The sequence below is a fragment of the Eleutherodactylus coqui genome, chromosome 11 (assembly GCF_035609145.1).
Source record: "Eleutherodactylus coqui strain aEleCoq1 chromosome 11, aEleCoq1.hap1, whole genome shotgun sequence".
Taxonomy (NCBI): Eukaryota; Metazoa; Chordata; class Amphibia; order Anura; family Eleutherodactylidae; genus Eleutherodactylus; species Eleutherodactylus coqui.
In genome coordinates, this window is record NC_089847.1 from 102,624,500 (window position 1) to 102,642,868 (window position 18,369).

The 18,369-nt window shown below is 44.3% G+C and overlaps 1 protein-coding gene across 1 annotated transcript in view; it reads left to right on the top strand.

The window, feature by feature from the left end:
• Nucleotides 1-18,369, top strand: part of IGHMBP2 (immunoglobulin mu DNA binding protein 2) — a 63,067-nt gene that overhangs the window by 30,739 nt on the left and 13,959 nt on the right. Inside the window, exons 11-14 of the mRNA XM_066583210.1 lie at nucleotides 2,337-2,431; nucleotides 5,321-5,444; nucleotides 14,678-15,499; nucleotides 17,050-17,234. Coding sequence (XP_066439307.1) covers nucleotides 2,337-2,431; nucleotides 5,321-5,444; nucleotides 14,678-15,499; nucleotides 17,050-17,234 — 1,226 coding nt within the window. The remainder of the gene's footprint in view (nucleotides 1-2,336; nucleotides 2,432-5,320; nucleotides 5,445-14,677; nucleotides 15,500-17,049; nucleotides 17,235-18,369) is intronic.

The following is an 18,369-nucleotide window of genomic DNA, read 5'->3' on the forward strand; positions in this document are numbered from 1 at the left end:
CTGTTAATACAATGGATTACAGCTAGTACACAGCCTGAGGGGGCTATACAAGATACTGGATTTACTCTGTTCTGTTTTGAATAGTTGGGTCCCTTGAGCCCCTGCTAAGTCCCGGGGATGCCACTTTCATACCAGCCTGCCTCTCCGTACCCTCCCCGTCGTCCCAGGAAGCTGGCACTCAGTACGTGAATTGGACTCATGTCTTCATTCTGCACACACTCACACGATGTCCGCTCATTGAGTTCAGTGCATGCATGCGGTATGAAGAGTTAAGCCCAAAACACATACCTAGTGCCAGATTCCCAGGCTGGCGGCAAGGGAACAAGGAGGCAGAACAGTATAAAAAACACACCCCGGGACTCAGTGGTCCCTGTTCTATGGGCGCATGAACTTTATTTATGGGGCTCCTAGGATCTGACCGGTCTATGCACCTTCATTAGCTGTCAGCCAATGGCTTCACATGCAGCAACGTTTAACACGACTTTTAACATCTTAGAACTTTCTGTGCCACAGTTTTCTTATCCTTTCATTTACTTTACGAAGACTTTTGTTGTGTTATAGGGGTGTTCTGCCCTCTTCTACGTTGATGGCCAATCCTCTGGATAGGTCGTCAATAGTTGATGGACAGGGGTTCGCCGCTCAGGACCCCCGTCTATCACCAAATGTTGTCATTAGCTATCAGTGCAGGAAGTACGTGTGTCGGATTCACGCCCATTGAATTAAATAAGAGCGCTGCGCTGCTATGGCACGTTCTGCTTCTATGCTGATCAAGAAGTCGCATCCAGTCCTGGAGAAGCTGGAAGTGCCGTAGCTGCGTGACTCTCCCATTGATTTCAATGGGAGTAACGCCTGCTCATGCACTGCTTCTCCTGTCCACTTATGACAATATCCAGCCCATTGCACTGGACAGCAGGCCGGGCGATCAGTGGATGGACCGGGGTCCTGAGTGATCGACCCGCGTGTATCCAGAGGATAGGTCAACAGTGATAAAGAGGGCAGAAAACCCCTTTAAGATAAGTCATTTAAAAGCTATTGTTCCCTTAACCTAGGATAACTTGTTGCAGAAAGTTATCACAGTCAAGTTAAACTTTGCCAGGGGTGTATTCTTCAGTACACCCCCATAGACATCCATGCACTGCATGTGCATGTTCTCAATGGGGAGAGGGAAATAAGCTGCTGCTAGACAAAAGATCAGATATGTTGAAATCCAACATGTCTGGCCCTTCTTTCTCCCAACATCTGCCATCAGAGACCCCCTCATACACATTAGATGAGTAATATCATTGGGTTTGCACAACTTGGCTCTTGGGCAGAAAGTAGCAAAAATATTAAAAATGCTCCCTTAAAGGGTTGCTCCAGAATATCAAGTTATGCCCTCTCCACCGGATCGGTGGGGTCTCGCCGCTGAGACCGCTACTGATTTCAAGTATATGGATCCCGTGTCCCTAACCCTCATCACTATGTGGTTTCTGCACCACCCAGGCCCTTCTGCATTGAAGAGGAGACTGAATCAAACGCACCAGAGCTCCGCTCACTCTCAATGGGACTGCTGAGTACTTGACGGCACACCCACTTGGGTATTTCCGTCAGCCCCCTTGAAATAAAAGGAGCTTTGCATGCGCATGCTCAGCCAACACCACTGCCTGGGTAGCAGCGACCCCCCACAGTGACAGGAGACACAGGAGTTCCGTTTTCCAGATTGGTGGGGGTTTTAGCGGTGAGACCCCCACTGATCAGCAAATTATCCCCCTATCCTGTGGAGGGGGGATAACTTGATATTCTGGTACAACCCCTTTAAATATTCTGCATTTCAAATTCCTTGCAGATAGAGGCTGTTTTATGGTAGTCTGCATGGGGAATCCATCAACAGATTACAGCCAGTAGTGATTTGCTGGGTGGAGAAGAATATGACATTTCCTTAGATTTGCATCACTCCAGCAGCTTAATAGTACATAGGCAAAAATAACATTGTGTTAGAGAATTGCAATTTGCATAAACTCCTTGTGATTTGTATGAGGTCCTGTTACCGCGTCCCTTATGAATGAAATACAATGAGCTGTGAAGTACAATCAAGTGATGAAAAATGGATGTTGGTTGTGTATTAACGCCCGTGCGATCCACCAGTGTTTTACGCTTACTTAAATTACATTCTTGAGGAAATGAGAATTCTAACTCGAAAACATTTCCAGCCTACGTAATAAAAATGAATTGTTTTAGTTTCCTCAAACCCCCTTCCCTGACGATAGATGTAATGTAATCTACATTTAACAGAATTCATTTCATGCAAAATCTCATTTACTTGCAAATCTTCATAGCGTTGCTTTTGTTCCTGCCAGGTGAGGTGCGGCTGGTGGATTTACACGTGCAGGCGCTGACCAACGCTGGCTTGAAAGCCCGTGATATCGCAGTTATAGCACCGTACAATCTACAGGTAAAGGGAGAAATGGCCCAAGGCTCTCGTAGTGTCGGCGTTCATTTCATTAGCAGGGCTTATCACAACAAAGTTCCACCTTCCCAACCATTTTTCCTTTTGTTCCAGGGCAGAAAACAGACCATAACTCATAATCAGTGCAAAAGTAAAGCAATAGGCAGAGTTTTTTGGACTATAAGATGCACTTTTTAGAAAGGAGAAATGTAGCTGAAAAGTCCCTGCGTCTTATAGTCTGCAGTCAGGGGGGTCTTGCAGTGACAGACCCTACGACCACTTCCTTAATGATTGGCAGAAGGCTCAGCATGACCATTGAGAGAATGATATGGCAACTGTAGAGCTATGAACAGACATATTCTCTCAATGGTCAGGCTGAGCCTTCTGCCAATCATTAAGGAAGTGGTCGTGGGGTCTGGCGCAGCAGGCCCATCTCCTTACTGCCCACGACCACTTCCTTAATGATTGGTAGAAGGCTCAGCCTGACCATTGAGAGAATTATAGGTTTGTTCATGGCTCTACAGTTGTCATATCAGTCATATCATTTTTTCAATGATAAGGCTTAGCCTTCTGCCAATCATTAAGGAAGTGGTCATGGGGTCTGGCACTGCAGGCTCCCCCCCCCCCCTTACTTCCCACAAGCACTTCCTTAATGATTGGTAGAAGGCTCAGCCTGACCATTGAAAGAATGATATGACTGATATGACAACTGTAGAGCTATGAACAAACATATAATTCTCTCAATGGTCAGGCTTAGCCTTCTGCCAATCATTAAGGAAGTCGTTGCGGGGTCTGTCGCTGTAGCCCCTCCTTACTGCCCACGACCACTTCCTTAATGATTGGCAGAAGGCTCAGCCTGACCATTGAGAGAATTATATGTTTGTTCATAGCTCTACAGTTGTCATATCAGTCATATCATTCTCTCAATGATAAGGCTTAGCCTTCTGCCAATCATTAAGGAAGTGGTCGTTGGCAGTAAGTAGGGGGGGGGGGTGGCCCTACAGTGACAGGGCCACAACCACTCCCTTAGTGATTGGTAGAAGGCTCAGCCTGACCATTGAAAGGATGATATGACAACTGTAGAGCTATGAACAGACATATCATTCTCTCAATGGTCAGGTTGAGCCTTCTGCCAATCATTTAAGGAAGTGGTCATGGTGTCTGTCGCTGCAGGGCCCCCCTGACTGCAGACTATAGACTTTTCAGCTACATTTTTTTTCTTTCTAAAAAGTGCATCTTATAGTCCAAAATCTCAGGATATTCTTGATTTGCGGGGCAGCAGACGAAGTTTAACACGAGTGCATTACATTCGGCTTCCTGTCATTGAGGAAACTGCGGTGATACATAGCCAAATAGTTCTTTTTCTTTGTACCTGGCTTTTTCTTTGTGGGGCAAGAAGGGAAGTGGAATGCAATGTACACATTGTGTCCAGCTTTCAGGTCAGACACATCAATGGAGCCCAGAGAGGTAAGTAAACCACCATAGACTACACTGAGGATATATGATTAACCCTCTTAATATACTCTTCAAGACCCTCATGAATAAACCCTCATTTATACTAGACCACCAGGGAAAACTATATTAACTCCCTCAGCCCCCCTTCCCCATCCAGTATACCCTAAATTCAGTGATGGGCAACCTTTTGAGCTTGGTGTGTCAAATTCACCAAAAAAACGAGCATAACTTGGGTGGTATGTCACTTTGAGAGAAAAACGATAAATTTGTGATATTTATAGTTCAAATAACAAAAATGTATAATTGTAATATATAACTGTATTTAATAAACCAAAAACACCAATAGCACAGGCCCTCGCCTTTCCCAGCCTCCCCCTAACTTATCTCAGTTATGATGAGCTCCCAGCAGTGACAGCGGCCCCCCATAGCGGTCCCCAGCAGTGACAGCGGCCCCCCATAGCGGTCCCCAGCAGTGACAGCGGCCCCCCATAGCGGTCCCCAGCAGTGACAGTGGCCCCCCCACAGCAGGCCCCGAGCAGTGACCGTGGCCCCCCACAGCAGGCCCCGAGCAGTGACCGTGGCCCCCCACAGCAGGCCCCGAGCAGCGACAGCGGCCCCCCACAGCAGGCCCCCAGCAGTGACAGTGCCCCCTACAGCGGGCCCCCAGCAGTGATAGTGCCCCCAGAGACCCATATACTCACCCCCTCCACCTCGTGGAAGCTCCTCCTCAGCCCTCCGCACCGCTAGCAGCGATGATCTCCAGCGCACTTCGTGACGTCAGTGTGCTGCCAGATGCCTCCTCCCACGGACACTCGCCGAACCAAGTAGTAGGAGATGTCAGGGGACGGGCAGAGGAGGATCACAGCAGCACACTGACATCACGGTGTGTGCCAGGATCAGCGCTGCCCCTGTCGGTATTCACTACTAACGGGGTGAACGGCTGATAGCGGCCATGTGTCAGCGACTATGGCTATGCGTGTCAGTGCTACGTGTGTCATAGGTTCGCCATCACGGCCCTAGAACATTGGTATGAATCCTCACTTCTCCCTTAGACTACTATGGAATACAATAATAACCTCCTCTTCTATCCTAGAGGTGATATAAAGATCTTCCTTAGACCACCAGTATAAAGTATTTTTCCTATTTCCTGCTGCTTAAAGTTTCCCATACTTGTTTGAGTTCAGTCACTTGAATATGCCGATAATGGCAGGGCAGACGACTCTCTGATGTGTGTGGAGAATGCTCTTCAGGGTAAAATAAGGGTCGGAGATGTTGAATTCCAATGCCGATCCTTTTGATCCCAGGGAGATAAGCCACCACCAGTTGTATGATTGCATTAACTAAAGTAAAGCCAGGACTTTACATAGGCTGCAAGCAGGACCGCAGCGACCAAGATGAATGTTTCTTCTTTAATAATAGATCCCTATGTCTTATTTCCAGGTGGATTTGCTCCGACAGTGTCTCCGACATAGATATCCCGATCTAGAAATTAAATCTGTAGACGGCTTCCAAGGAAGAGAGAAAGAAGCGGTTATATTATCCTTTGTCAGATCTAATTCCAAAGGTCAGTGATCGGGACGTACTTGACTAAGTCTGGTCATACAGAAGTCAGTTTCACTCCAATTCGGCAAATATCCTAATAATTTCTAATATCTGGATGCTGCAGGGGTTCTCCAGTCTTTGTTTACAGGTGGACACATGTAGTCGGGGCGGCAGTCATGTGCCAGTTGTTAACAAAGACCAGGAGGACCACCAAAGTGTCTGCGCTGGGTCTCCAGGGGAAAGTAGTGGTGACTACTATTTCTGTTTCTAGACTACAAGCCGATCCATTGTACAGTCAGATCCTTTATCTTGTGCTACGCCTTCCACTTTCCCCTTCAGACTACACACAGGGTTTGTTTTGTAGTCTGTAACTATGGAGACACTTTAGTCTGACTAGTAGCAGTTTATACCAACTACTGTGCATGGTTTGTTTTTTTAATGAAGTTATTTGCAAAGTAGCTTCATTGTTTAAAATGGTTTTCTGGGACTTTGCTAAGAGCAGGGAGTAGAATGAAGTAAAAACTATGCAGCACTCGCCCACTAAAGGGGCTCTCCCACTTTTTTCTGTCAGATGCAGACAGCTCCGTACATTGTGCAGTGGCGCCTGCTGGTATTGACTGCCGTGTCACACTTACTTCAGCAGGACTCGGCAAGCTGGGGCCACTGCTTAACCCCTTAAGGACCGGCCTATTTTGGTGTTGAGGACCAAACGATTTTTGGTATTTTTTCATCTCCATTTTTCAAAAGCCATAACTTTTTTATTTTTCCGTCAGCGCAGCCGTATAAGGGCTTGTTTTTTGCGTGGCGAACTGTAGTTTTTATCGGCGCCATTTTTGGGTACATAGACTATTTTGCAAAACTTTTATTATTTTTTTTTATGATCATAGCTAGAGAAAACGCATCAATTCTGCCATACTTTTTTTTTTTTTAAGCGTTAATTATGCAGCATAAATGACGACACATTTTTTCTGCGGGTCGGTACGGTTACAACTATACCAAAATTCTTTTTTTGGGGGGGGGTTTACACAATAACACCCCTTTTTTTGGGGAAATTATTACTTTTTTCTAAACTCACTGCATTCAAAGTCCTGTAACTTTATTTATTTTTTTTTCATGGACGGAGCTCTGTGAGGGCTTATTTTTTGTGAGACGAGCTGCAGTTTTTATTGGTACCATTTTGGGGTACATATATATTTTAATACTTTTATTGCGTTTTTTGGGAGGTAAAATGCTAAAAATTAGCATTTTTGCCTAAGTTTTTTAGCGTTTTTCTTAAACGCTTTTTGTCGTGCACGATAAAAAGCATGTTTGATTTATTGTACGAGTCTTCACGGAAGCGTCGATACCAAATATGTGGGACTTTTTTTTCTCATATTTGCATTTAAAAAAAGCATATAAAAAGGGTTTTTTAAACATTTTTTTCTTTTTACATTTCTATTTTTTGTACTTTTTTTTGCTCTTCTTTTTACACCATCTGTGTCCCTCGGGGGGACTTACACTGCAGCATTGATGATCACTACGATAAGTATCACTTATTACAGCAATCTTAGGCAATGGCAATACAGGATGCCGATATCTGGCGTCCTGTTGCTATAGCAACCAGCCGGGCTCTCTGCGATAACATCGCGAGAGTCGGCTGAAGTAACAGAGGGAGCGCGCTCCCTCTGTGAACCCTCTCCCTGCCGCGATCTACTTAGATCGTGGCAGGGAAGGGGTTAACAGCTGGGGGCGCGTCTCCGCTGCGGGATAGCGCGAGATCTGCTATGATATCGCGCTATCCCTAGGACGTATGGGTACGTCATTTTGCGGGAAGTATCCCACTCCCATGACGTACCCTTACGTCATGGGGAGGGAAGGGGTTGATGTACAGCACGATCTGCTTCTGCAGAAAGACAGCTCCACACACACAGGGATTGGTCTAGGGGATCAGTGATTGCTTGGGGATCTCTTCCAATCTGCTATTGATAACATATCCTGAGAATAGGTCAATAATGGCCAGAAATGGGAGAACTTTTTTCAATGGGTGAGTGCTGCTTAATTTTTTTTTTTAGTCTGTTTCCTACCCATAGCAACTTTTTGGAATGTCCCGGAGAAGCTCTATAAATTGAATGGGGGCTGAGCTGCCAATGTCTGCCCACAAACGAGAGTGGAGCTGATACCAGGGAGAAAAAAATTCTGCTTTCATTTATTAGTATCTTCCTTTTTATTGTTTTGTGTGATTGGTCCTATTTCCAGTCATACTGGGCGTAATGAGGTATTGAATACAGACCAATAGAAGAATAATTATTATAGGTGGTTAATATTACAGCGAATCAAGCAAAATGTTGTCATTGAAAGAGTATTGCGTAATTCTGTGGGATCGTCAGTCTTACGCTTATGAACATTTAGTATAGGTCTACCTTGGGACGATCAGTATTTTGACCCAGTGACAACTCCTTATGTTAATTAGCATGTGACAAACATAATCACTTGCTAATTAACATCCATCAATGTGTTCTGTTGCCTTGCAGTAATACAGTGTTCAGAGACATGACGGAACTCAACATATGCAACAGTGACAAGTGCTCATTCAGTACAAGCAAGCTTACATCTGACTGTGGAATCTGGATGAGCGTCCCTACTGGCAGCCTTATTAGATGTCATCCAGTTTTCTGCAGACAGATAAAACTTAAGAAATAGGTGAATTTTAGCAGACTGATAGGAGGGTATATGGTGCTCATTTAAAGGCTATGGAAACCTTTGTGGATGAATAAATCAATAAACACGTATTTTACCAAGTCCCTGCAGAGAAAAACTTTTGAAGAGACTGTCAAAAAAAATTACGTTGCGTTTTCTTTCTCATGCATTTAGAAAGCCTCATACTTTGCATACAAGTTATCCTACTTTCAAGTTTCTGTCTGGGCGACATTCCCAGCACTGATCAGCTGGTCACTCCCATGAATGCACACAAGGTCAGCTCCCCTTCCTCTTTCCTCTTTTAAAGGCTGTGTAGCATAACCACACCCACTAAATACCACACAGCTGTTTCTCCACAGCTGTTTCTGAGTAGCTGGTCTGTTCCCCCTCACTGCTAATAAAAGAGAATTCATCCGGAGTGAATTACAGCCTTCTGTAATAGTAGCTTTCTTGGCTCTTCTCTCTTCCATCATTGCCTGGCACTGTCATACAGCCCTCTTTAACCCCTTCCCACCCCATGACGTAAGGGTACGTTATGGGAGCGGGGTACTTCCCGCAAAATGACGTACCCTTACGTCATGTAAATAGCGCAAGATCATAGCAGATCTCGCGCTATCCCGCAGCGGGAGCTGGCTGTCACTAGTAGCCAGCGTCCCGCTGCAACAGCGGGGGGCATCGGAGATGCGCCCCCCCCTTCCCCCGCTGTTAACCCCTTCCCTGCCGCGATCTAGGTAGATCGCGGCAGGGAAAGGGTTCACAGAGGGAGCACGCTCCCGGCTAGTTGCTATGGCAACAGGACACCAGATACCGTCATCCTGTATTGCCATAGCCTGTGATCGCTATAATAAGCGATAAGGCATGGCAGGAGAGAAGTCCTGCCATGCCTTATCGTAGCAATCTGCAGTGCTGCAGTAAAAGTCCCTCAGAGGGACGCAGATTGTGTAAAAAAAAGAGAAAAAGAAGTACAAAGAATAAAAATGTTAAAAAAACCCTTTTTTATGCTTTCTCTCATATTAGCATAAAATTTTTTTGAAAAATTCAAAATCCCACATATTTGGTATCAACCCGTCCGTAACGACGCCTACAATACATTGAACGTGCTTATTATCCTGCACGGCAAAAAGCGTTAAAAAAAATGGTAAAAAACTGAGGCAAAATGCTAATTTTTAGCATTTTGCCTCCCAAAAAACGCAATAAAAGTGATTTAAAAAAAACGTGTGTACCCCAAAATGGTACCAATAAAAACTACAGCATAGAAAAATAAAAAAAGTAACAGGACTTTGAATGCAGCGAGTTTAGAAAAAAATAATAATTTCCAGAAATAAAGGGTTTTTATTGTGGAAAAGTGGAAAAACCTAAAAAAAAAAATAAGAATTTTGGTATCGTTATAACCGTACTGGTCCGCAGAAAAAAATGTATTGTGTCATTTATGCTGCATAATTAACGCTTTAAAAAAAAAAATCTATGGCAGAATTGATGCGTTTTCTCTCCCTACGATAAAAAAAAAAATAATAAAAGTTTTACAATATAGTCTATGTACCCAAAAATGGTACCAATAAAAACTACAGTTCGCCACGCAAAAAACAAGCCCTTATACGGCCGCGTCCACGGAAAAATAAAAAAGTTATGGCTTTTGAAAAATGGAGATGAAAAAAATACCAAAAATCGTTTGGTCCTCAACGCCAAAATAGGCCGTGTTCTTAAGGGGTTAATAACTCACTGGAAAAGCAGTGAATGCAAGTTCACAACAGGGGAGCAGGAGCTGTCAGTTTACTCAGAGTGGATTTGCTGAGATTTCAGTCCTCCAGTCTGCACTGATTGGAAAAACAATACAAGCATAGAAATCAAATCAAAAAAATCTAAAAATTTTTTATGAAAGCCAATTAGAAAAGATTCCAAAAACACGTTGATTTAAAAAACTGTAAAGATGTACATGGCCTTTAAAGCATTTGTCCACCTTTTGGCCTAAAATTCCAAAATGTTATATCCAGATATCATCTACATAAAGAGTTCAGTATTTTTGTAAATACATTATGTATTTATCTGGTACCGATCCTGAAAAAGGATGGCCATACACATTAGATATAGATCGTCTGAGTTTGGCTGATCATCTAATGTCTATGGAGGCCTCCCTACTCTACCTGGACAGCAGATGTAGGGGGAGATGGGGATCGGCTTGTTGGGTTTCAATTTTTCGAGCCTTTTGTTTTTGAGAAATAGGCTACTGGTAGGGGCTTTCTCTCCCCATTAAGCCATGCACTGCTCCCTGTTGGAAGGTGACTTCCAGTGGTGGTCTCCTCAGGGAGAATATTTCTCCCTGAGACTCACCCACCCAACAAGTACCTTGCTCTGCACTGATGATGGTCAAACATCCTGAAACTGCCTGTCTGCATATGAGTGTATTTTCTGGTTTGGCTTACAGTATATCCTTAGCTGTCAAGGCCTGTTGAAAGTTGAAGATTTACTTGTAGGGAAGTCATCGTCCAATAGGTGGCGCTGTGGAGGTACTTTTCCATTCCCTATTTGCATACTTATATCCAAGCACAAAGATAACCAATACTTTAAAGGGGTATTATTCTGGGTATTTTTAATTTTTTTTTTCTATTGATGACCTGCCGTTCAGATTCCCACCGATCAGATGATTCCTGGGGCCGGGAGCATTGACCATAAGTCAGTGGCCTGGGCTGATAGTACAGCGCAGCTTCCATTGAATTCAGTAGGAGCTGTGCCTGCAATACCAACCTGGACAGATGCGCTGTGGTCGGTGTTTTCTGCTTCCTGCATTGACTGTAGTGACAGCGGCCCCGGGAACCCGCTCATCAGTGGGGATCTGAGCGGTGGGGAATTCTTCTCCCATGCACTGTGACCTTAGAATGAATGGAGCTGTGGCCAAACCTGTGCAAGGGGTGCTCCATTAATTTAGAGTGGGGCTGGAAGAAATAGCTGAGTGCCTGTTCTTGGCTATCCTTGGCAGTCCCATTGTAAAGAAGTAGCGCAGAGCTATAGTGCTGTTCGGTCTCCTCCTCACTTAGGAGAGTGCAGTGAGCGCGTATTGTGAGGGGGATGGGGGAAACGGGACCCCTGTTCTCAGGATCGTTGGGGTCTGAGAATAAGATCCCCACTGACCAGACTTTTATCACCCATCAGGTGGTGATACATCTGGAACTAATTAGCCATTTCAATCGATGTGTCTTTGTTTACCGCGTGCAAATAAGCATGTCCTGCAGGGGCAAAAGGTATAGTGAAATATGCCGATGCAGGCGCAAAATTTAGCGCTCAGGCGCATGCAAATGTATTTGTGCTCGTGCAAAACCGGCTTTAGGCGGAGTTTTGGTTTCTGGCTCTGCTGGTGTCAGACTTGTCACTACAAGCGTTCATGTGTACTTTGTTTCCCCGAAAATAAGACACTTTCTTATATTAATTTTTGCCCCAAAAGAGGCACAGGGTCTTATTTTCAGGGGAGGGGGGAGGGACTTCAACTCACCTGGTCCACGGTGTCTGGGTCCCTAGCGCTGCTGATCTCCGGCAGCGATGCGGCGGGCTGCAGTGTCCTCGGCGTTCACACAGAACTCTCCTTCTGGTAACGGGGCTTTGAATACCCCACCTCCAGCAAGCGAGTGCTGTGATTGGCTCACGAGCACCGTGGCTCAGCCAATCAGAGCCATCACTCAATGAGCCAATCACAGCCATTCTGTGTCTGTGAATGATCAAGCGCCAGCTCTGATTGGCTGGCCCTCAATCCATTTACAGCACTCGCTTGCTGGAGGTGGGGTATTCAAAGCCCCGTCACCAGAAGGAGAGTTCTGTGTCAGTGCAGAGGACACGGCAGCCTGCCGCAGCCCCAGGGGCCAGCGCGAGAGACTCAGACCCCGCTGGCTAGGTGAGTATTGATGGTGTGTGTTTATATTTTTTTTCAATTTGCTAGGGCTTATTTTCAGGAGAGGGCTTATATTTCAAGCCCCCCCCCTCCCCCCAAAATAGGGGTAGGGCTTATTATTGGGGGAAAACAGTATATATGTATGTTTGTCTTTTTTAGGTTTATGCAAAATAACATAAAAGGTACTATATATATATATAATAATGTACAGAGGTATGACTTTTTACAAATAATCACTCAGGTTTTGTGTTTTTCTGTGGTGTGAAAATTGTCTTGGCAGTGAAAAGGTGTATATATAAGGTAAATATCAACTTTCCAAGCAGCGTGCTGTCCACCCCCCTAGAGTATTCTCCCCCTGGGGCACACATTTGGGTGGTAGTATATGGAGACCTCTTTACCCGTACCTACCAGGCGCATCATGTGATTGTGGTGATGAAGGGTTAAGCGTAGGGTGTAATTACACTGACTGCAGTAGACTGCGCTCTGCTCCTCTGAGTATAGACTGGGAAAACCCTCCTACAGCTGAGATCCTAGAGCCGGGTGCAGTCCGCACCCCTGACTGCTGGCTATTAGCTTCCTTCATGCACCTTATGGTTTTAATTGCAAATCTACATATTAACCCCTTGAGTGGCGGGTTTCCTACCACCCTGTTAGACCGACCAGGGCAGGTTTTTTAAAATGGTCTAATCATTGAATTTCAACTAATTTTGCAGTTGCGTCTCAAGAGCCATAACTTTTTCATTTTTCCATTGACACGGCCATATAAGGGCTTGTTTTTTGCGGGACAAGTTGTGATTTTTTTAAACAGGGGGGAGGAAAAAAAGAAATGGGGAAAAAAGAAAAAAAGGGGCCATGTCATTAAGGGGTTAAATAATGTATTAACTTCCTTCTCTGGGTCATTACGACGCATGGATACCACATGTGTGATTATATTTTTGATCTAAAGGGAGACAAGTGTTTTTATAATTTTTTTTATAATTTTTTTACTTTTTTTTCTTTTGTCCCTTTAGGGGACTTCCACAGGGACCCATCAGGACTCCTGATCACATTCTGGGGGTCCGATGGTGACAGCCCTTTACATGCTGCAGTGACAGCCCTTTACATGCTGCAGTCACATAGACTGCAGCATGTAAAGGGTTAACACAGCAGAGATCGGAGGTTTTCTCTGATCTCTGCTGTAAGAGCAGGTACCTAGCTGTCCTCTGACAGCTAACAACCAGCTCTCCCTGCCACAGAGACCATCCACTTGCTTCTGACAAGCCGATGGTCTCTATGGCAACCTGTAAACAAACCAGTGCAGGAGATTGCCGGCATGTCGGCAATATCTTCTGCTGGTTTTTCAAAGCCCTTGCACTGCTCTGTGTGGGTCTGTGCAGGCAGAGCACAATGTCACAGCTTGTGGCATTGTGCTCTGCAGCTCCCATAGTGATACATAGCCCGGAAATCTTCCGGGCTATGGAGCTATGAGCAGTGGAGCTCCTCCCGGAAAATTTCCGGGCGTGCCACTCAAGGGGTTAAAGGGGTTTTCCAGGAAAATTCCAGGAATCCTCCGAATTGCAAAATCTGTACATATACTCATGTTTCACGGGGAGGAATAGATGTACTTATTTAGCAATTATTTTACATTTTATTTTATTCATATGTTGTGCGTTTTTTTTTTCCCCATCTTTGATTAACCCTAATTTTTTCATTTCCTTCTAATGCTTTATTCTTTGCCTATACTTAAAGGGGGGAATGCAGCGCCAGCCGAGTTGGAGAGAAAGCGCTGCTCCCATCCCAACGTAGCAGCTGGCGCTCGTAATTGTAAATACCACTGTCATTCAAATCATTGGGACCCCAGCCTGCAATTACAAGCGCAGCGCCCATTGACTTTAATGAGAGCTGCGACCATTAAACATGGGTTGGATCAGCGCTTCTGCCCCGACCTTGGTGTATCCTGGTGGGCACTGCCTGGATAACCTCCTTTAGGTCACATGAAATTGAACCTCTATACCTGTTTTTGTAAAAAAAAATACCCCCTTCCCTTCCCCCTATGTTTTTGAAGATGTCATGAGAAAAAAAAAAAAAATATATAGTGTGTCTTCAGCAAATACTGAAGAAGGGTGGCATAGACCCGAAACGCGTCTACTACTACTACTTTTGATAAAACAGAGAAGTTGTGCTTGAAATTGAAAAAAAAAAAAAATATATATATATATATATATATATATTTATGTTTATATATCATATATATTTATATTTCTTCTGATTTTCCCAATGGGGATTTTTTTGAACAGGTGTGTATATATGTTTTCATTTTTTTAATGGGAAAAACCTGCCAGTTTCATCCAGAGTATTTGCTCCGCCCCTCATTATTTCACTGCTCCTCTGGTTACACATTGAATCTGTGAACTCTGATTGGACAATGTCAGACAGTGTAGGGACACTCCCAATTGGTGACATCCAGTTATCAATTTATTCACAAGCGTCCAGGAGGTTATAACAGAGGGACAGCACAAGGTAGATTCTCGGGAATTGTTACATCATGGGCAATACTCATATTTACTAAAACAGCCCTATCGAAAGAGGTGACGGCTTCTCTTCAAGTATTTTCATCCATCCGTCTGTTAGTAAGTGCTTTTAGATTAGACTTCGCTTGCATTTGCCAGCTGGTTCTCTATGGCCGCCCTTACTTACGGTCCAACTGATTTGTTTCTTTTTAGGTGAAGTAGGATTTTTGGCTGAAGAAAGAAGGATAAACGTAGCAGTTACCCGTGCCCGCCGTCACGTGACTATCATTTGCGACTCCCACACTGTCGGTAACAACACATTTCTCAAGGACTTGCTATCTTACTTCACCGAACATGGAGAAGTCCGGACCGCTTTTGAATATCTTGAAGATATCACCCCTGAGACGTATTCCCATGAATGTGAAAGCTCTTCTAAGGGAGGAGCAAATGTTAAAAAAGACAGTAATACGAAGTCAAAAAAGACTGGAGCTCCTAAAGGGGGTGGCCAAAAATCTAGTAGTACCGCCGAGAGTCAGCCAAAAGGGAATGGCAAGGAAAAGATGGCCGGGAACAAAAAGAAGACTATGAACTTAGAAGTACAGGCAGAAGACACTTCAAATAAGGACAGTCTAAGGAAGACAATTGATGAGTTCGTGGAAGATGGTAATAAGACGCAGTTAGCGTTCCCTTCAACACTAACCTCACACGATCGATTGCTGGTCCACCAAATCGCCGAAGAGTATGGACTCCAACATGTCAGCATCGGAGATGGCAGAAGTAGATGTATCTCCCTCACCAAAACCAAAGCACTTTCAGCTGTCCCTGAATCTCAGACAACGGAGGACTCCGCTATTCAGAAACATTTACATTCACAGACAGTGGAAAAAACGGTAAAGCAAAAAGAGGTCAGCCGCGGCGTCTCATCAAACCCTGATCTGAAGCTCTTACATATGGAAAGGATGCAGCGGGAGAAAGCAAAACTCGAAGAAAGGCGGAAGAAAGAGGTCACAGAAAAGAAGGCAACGGATTCTAAAAGTAGGTTACTTTCATCCCGTGAAAACAGAAATGGGCAGTTCAGCTTCTGTTGTCGGCAATTTCTATCTTAACCCCTTAATGACAGGCCTAGTCCAGGTCTTTACGACTAACCAATTTTTTGGCTTTTTTCATCGTCACATTTTTAGAGCTAGGAGAGGTATCATCACTCCTTAAGAAGAGCACCTAGACGGTGAGGGAGGAGACTTATAAGGCCACCTATGCTCCTCTGGAAAATATGTGCAAATAAGGAAGATGGAATAATACCTCTGCAGTGCCACCTATTGGATGGCAGCATTCCTGCAAATCAATGTGTGACCCTTTGTACAAGTCTTTAGAACAATGATTGGGAATTGTTCCATCTTCCTTATTTGCATATATTTCCCAGAGGAGCATGAATAGCCTTATAAGTAATCTCACTCACCTTCTTGGTGCTCCCCTTAAGGAGTGATGATGCCCCTCCCAGCTCTAGGAATGTGACAATAAAAAAATACCCTCCTGACTCACATCATAAGCCTCTCACTAGCCAAGCCAGAATCCTACTGCACACTGATAAGGGGCAATCACCCCGAAACAGCTGTCTGTGTATGGATTCTGGCTTAGTTTTCAATTTCCAAATAAAGGGTCGGACATTGATTTAACCCTGGAATACTACCCTGGGTGAAAATTCACCCGCTCTAAATTTCAAAGTGGTGCCACCAGAGGACTATTAATTTCATTAACATTTTGATCACTTTTCATTCTGGTTTTTTTTTTTCTAGACACAAGATTAGCAAAATCAGCAATTTGGGGATTTTCTTTGTGTCTTTACTTTATTCACCATCCTCATTGAATACTACATTAAATTAATTCTGCGGGTCAGTGAGATTACTTCAAAGCCAAATGTATATAGTTTGTTTGGCTACTTTTTGCATACTTTTTAAAGGGCCACTCCAACAAAAACACATTTTTCTATCTCTGCCCCTTCACCCAATTTGCCTGTCACACTCTTGAGGTCTCCTGTGTGTATTCCAGCCACTTCTCTGCACTGCAGCTCCCTGTCTGATGCTTATCATTTTATTTTTCACAGGTCGTTATAAATGCAGTAATACCAAATTTGTGATTTTTTTTTTTCCTTTTTGCCTAGTGAGGGAGAAAAATGTGGGGTTTTGAATCTTTTTTTTTTTTTTTTTTTTTTTTTCTTAACCACTTTTTTTTTTTTTACACTTTTTTCACTTTTCACTTTTTACTTTTGTTCTACTAGGGGACGTGAATTTTATTACCATTCATCATACCTATAATCCACTGCAATACTTCAGCATAGCAGTGTATTATATGATCCTGCGAGACTCTGCCTCATAGGCCACTGTAGATGGCAAACCCGGTGAGCTCCCTCGCTCTGTCAGCTTTTTACATGCCGTGATTGCATTGACAGCATTATGTAAAGGGTTAAAGAGCTGGGATTGGAGGCTTCTACGCTTCCAGCCTTTGAAGCCCCCGCATGGTCGGCTAGTCATTATCATTTTTCTCTTTCTATGCACACGGCCTAATTTCCGTTTTTTTTTCTGTTACAGGTAAAAATGCTATAAAACCAGAAGCAGAGAACCCGGACGCGGACAACTTTGATGCACTAATTGCGGCTACAGTAAAAGCTGACAACACTTGCGGTTTAGCTAAATGCAAGTCCAGCGTTGTAACCGTGGGGGATTTCTGCATACACTGCAATAAGCGCTACTGCCTCAGTCACCATATTCCAGAGGTAATCAATGTTATGTATGTGTAGGCCTCCTGCAGTCCATTAACTAGACCCATCCACTTGGAGAGATCCATCAGGTACCTAATGGTGTAGCTTGTTGAAATAGATCTCCTTGATGTTCTCAGGCGCCACTAACAATTTAAGTCTTCAAGGGGAATTACTTCTTAAAGGGGTTGTCCCGCGCCGAAACGGGTTTTTTTTTTTTTTCAACCCCCCCCCCGTTCGGCGCGAGACAACCCCGATGCAGGGAGGTAAAGAAAGCTCACCGGAGCGCTTACCTGAATCCCCGCGCTCCGGTGACTTCTCTACTCACCGCTGAAGATGGCCTCTTCCTCCGTGGACCGCAGCTCTTCTGTGCGGTCCACTGCCGATTCCAGCCTCCTGATTGGCTGGAATCGGCACGTGACGGGGCGGAGCTACACGGAGCTACACGGAGCCCCATAGAAGACTGCAGAAGACCCGGACTGCGCAAGCGCGGCTAATTTGGCCATCGGAGGGCGAAAATTAGTCGGCACCATGGAGACGAGGACGCCAGCAACGGAACAGGTAAGTATAAAACTTTTTATAACTTCTGCATGGCTCATAATTAATGCACAATGTACATTACAAAGTGCATTATTATGGCCATGCAGAAGTGTACAGACCCACTTGCTGCCTCGGGACAACCCCTTTAAAGTTAGATTATCTTCAGTCACTAAAGCGTCTATAGTAATGATACGGGGCTTTTTTATTTTCTAGCAGCAATCATTTATTTCGGTAGTAGGAAGGTTAAGGGACACGCATCAGCTGGACTGAGCGGCTTATAGACTAGTGGGCATAATTGCACTTATTAAAGGCTGTTTTCACTTTTCCAACAATGTTTTACTGCTGCCGTATACCTAAAATGAAAAATAAGGCAACTTTGCTGGTAGTCTTCATTGAACACTTGCTTCCGTTTTGCCACTACAGTTACTATGCAGATCTATGTGTCTCCATGGTAACAGACAACAAACAAATCCTGTGTCGTCTGATCCTGCAGACATACATCCATCTGTCTGTTCCTTACTTCTTGTTAATACACTGGTTGGTAAAAAGAATTCCTCCCCTAGAAGTTGTTGGAATAGAATAAAACTTCCTCTGTGTGATTGTAACGGTGATA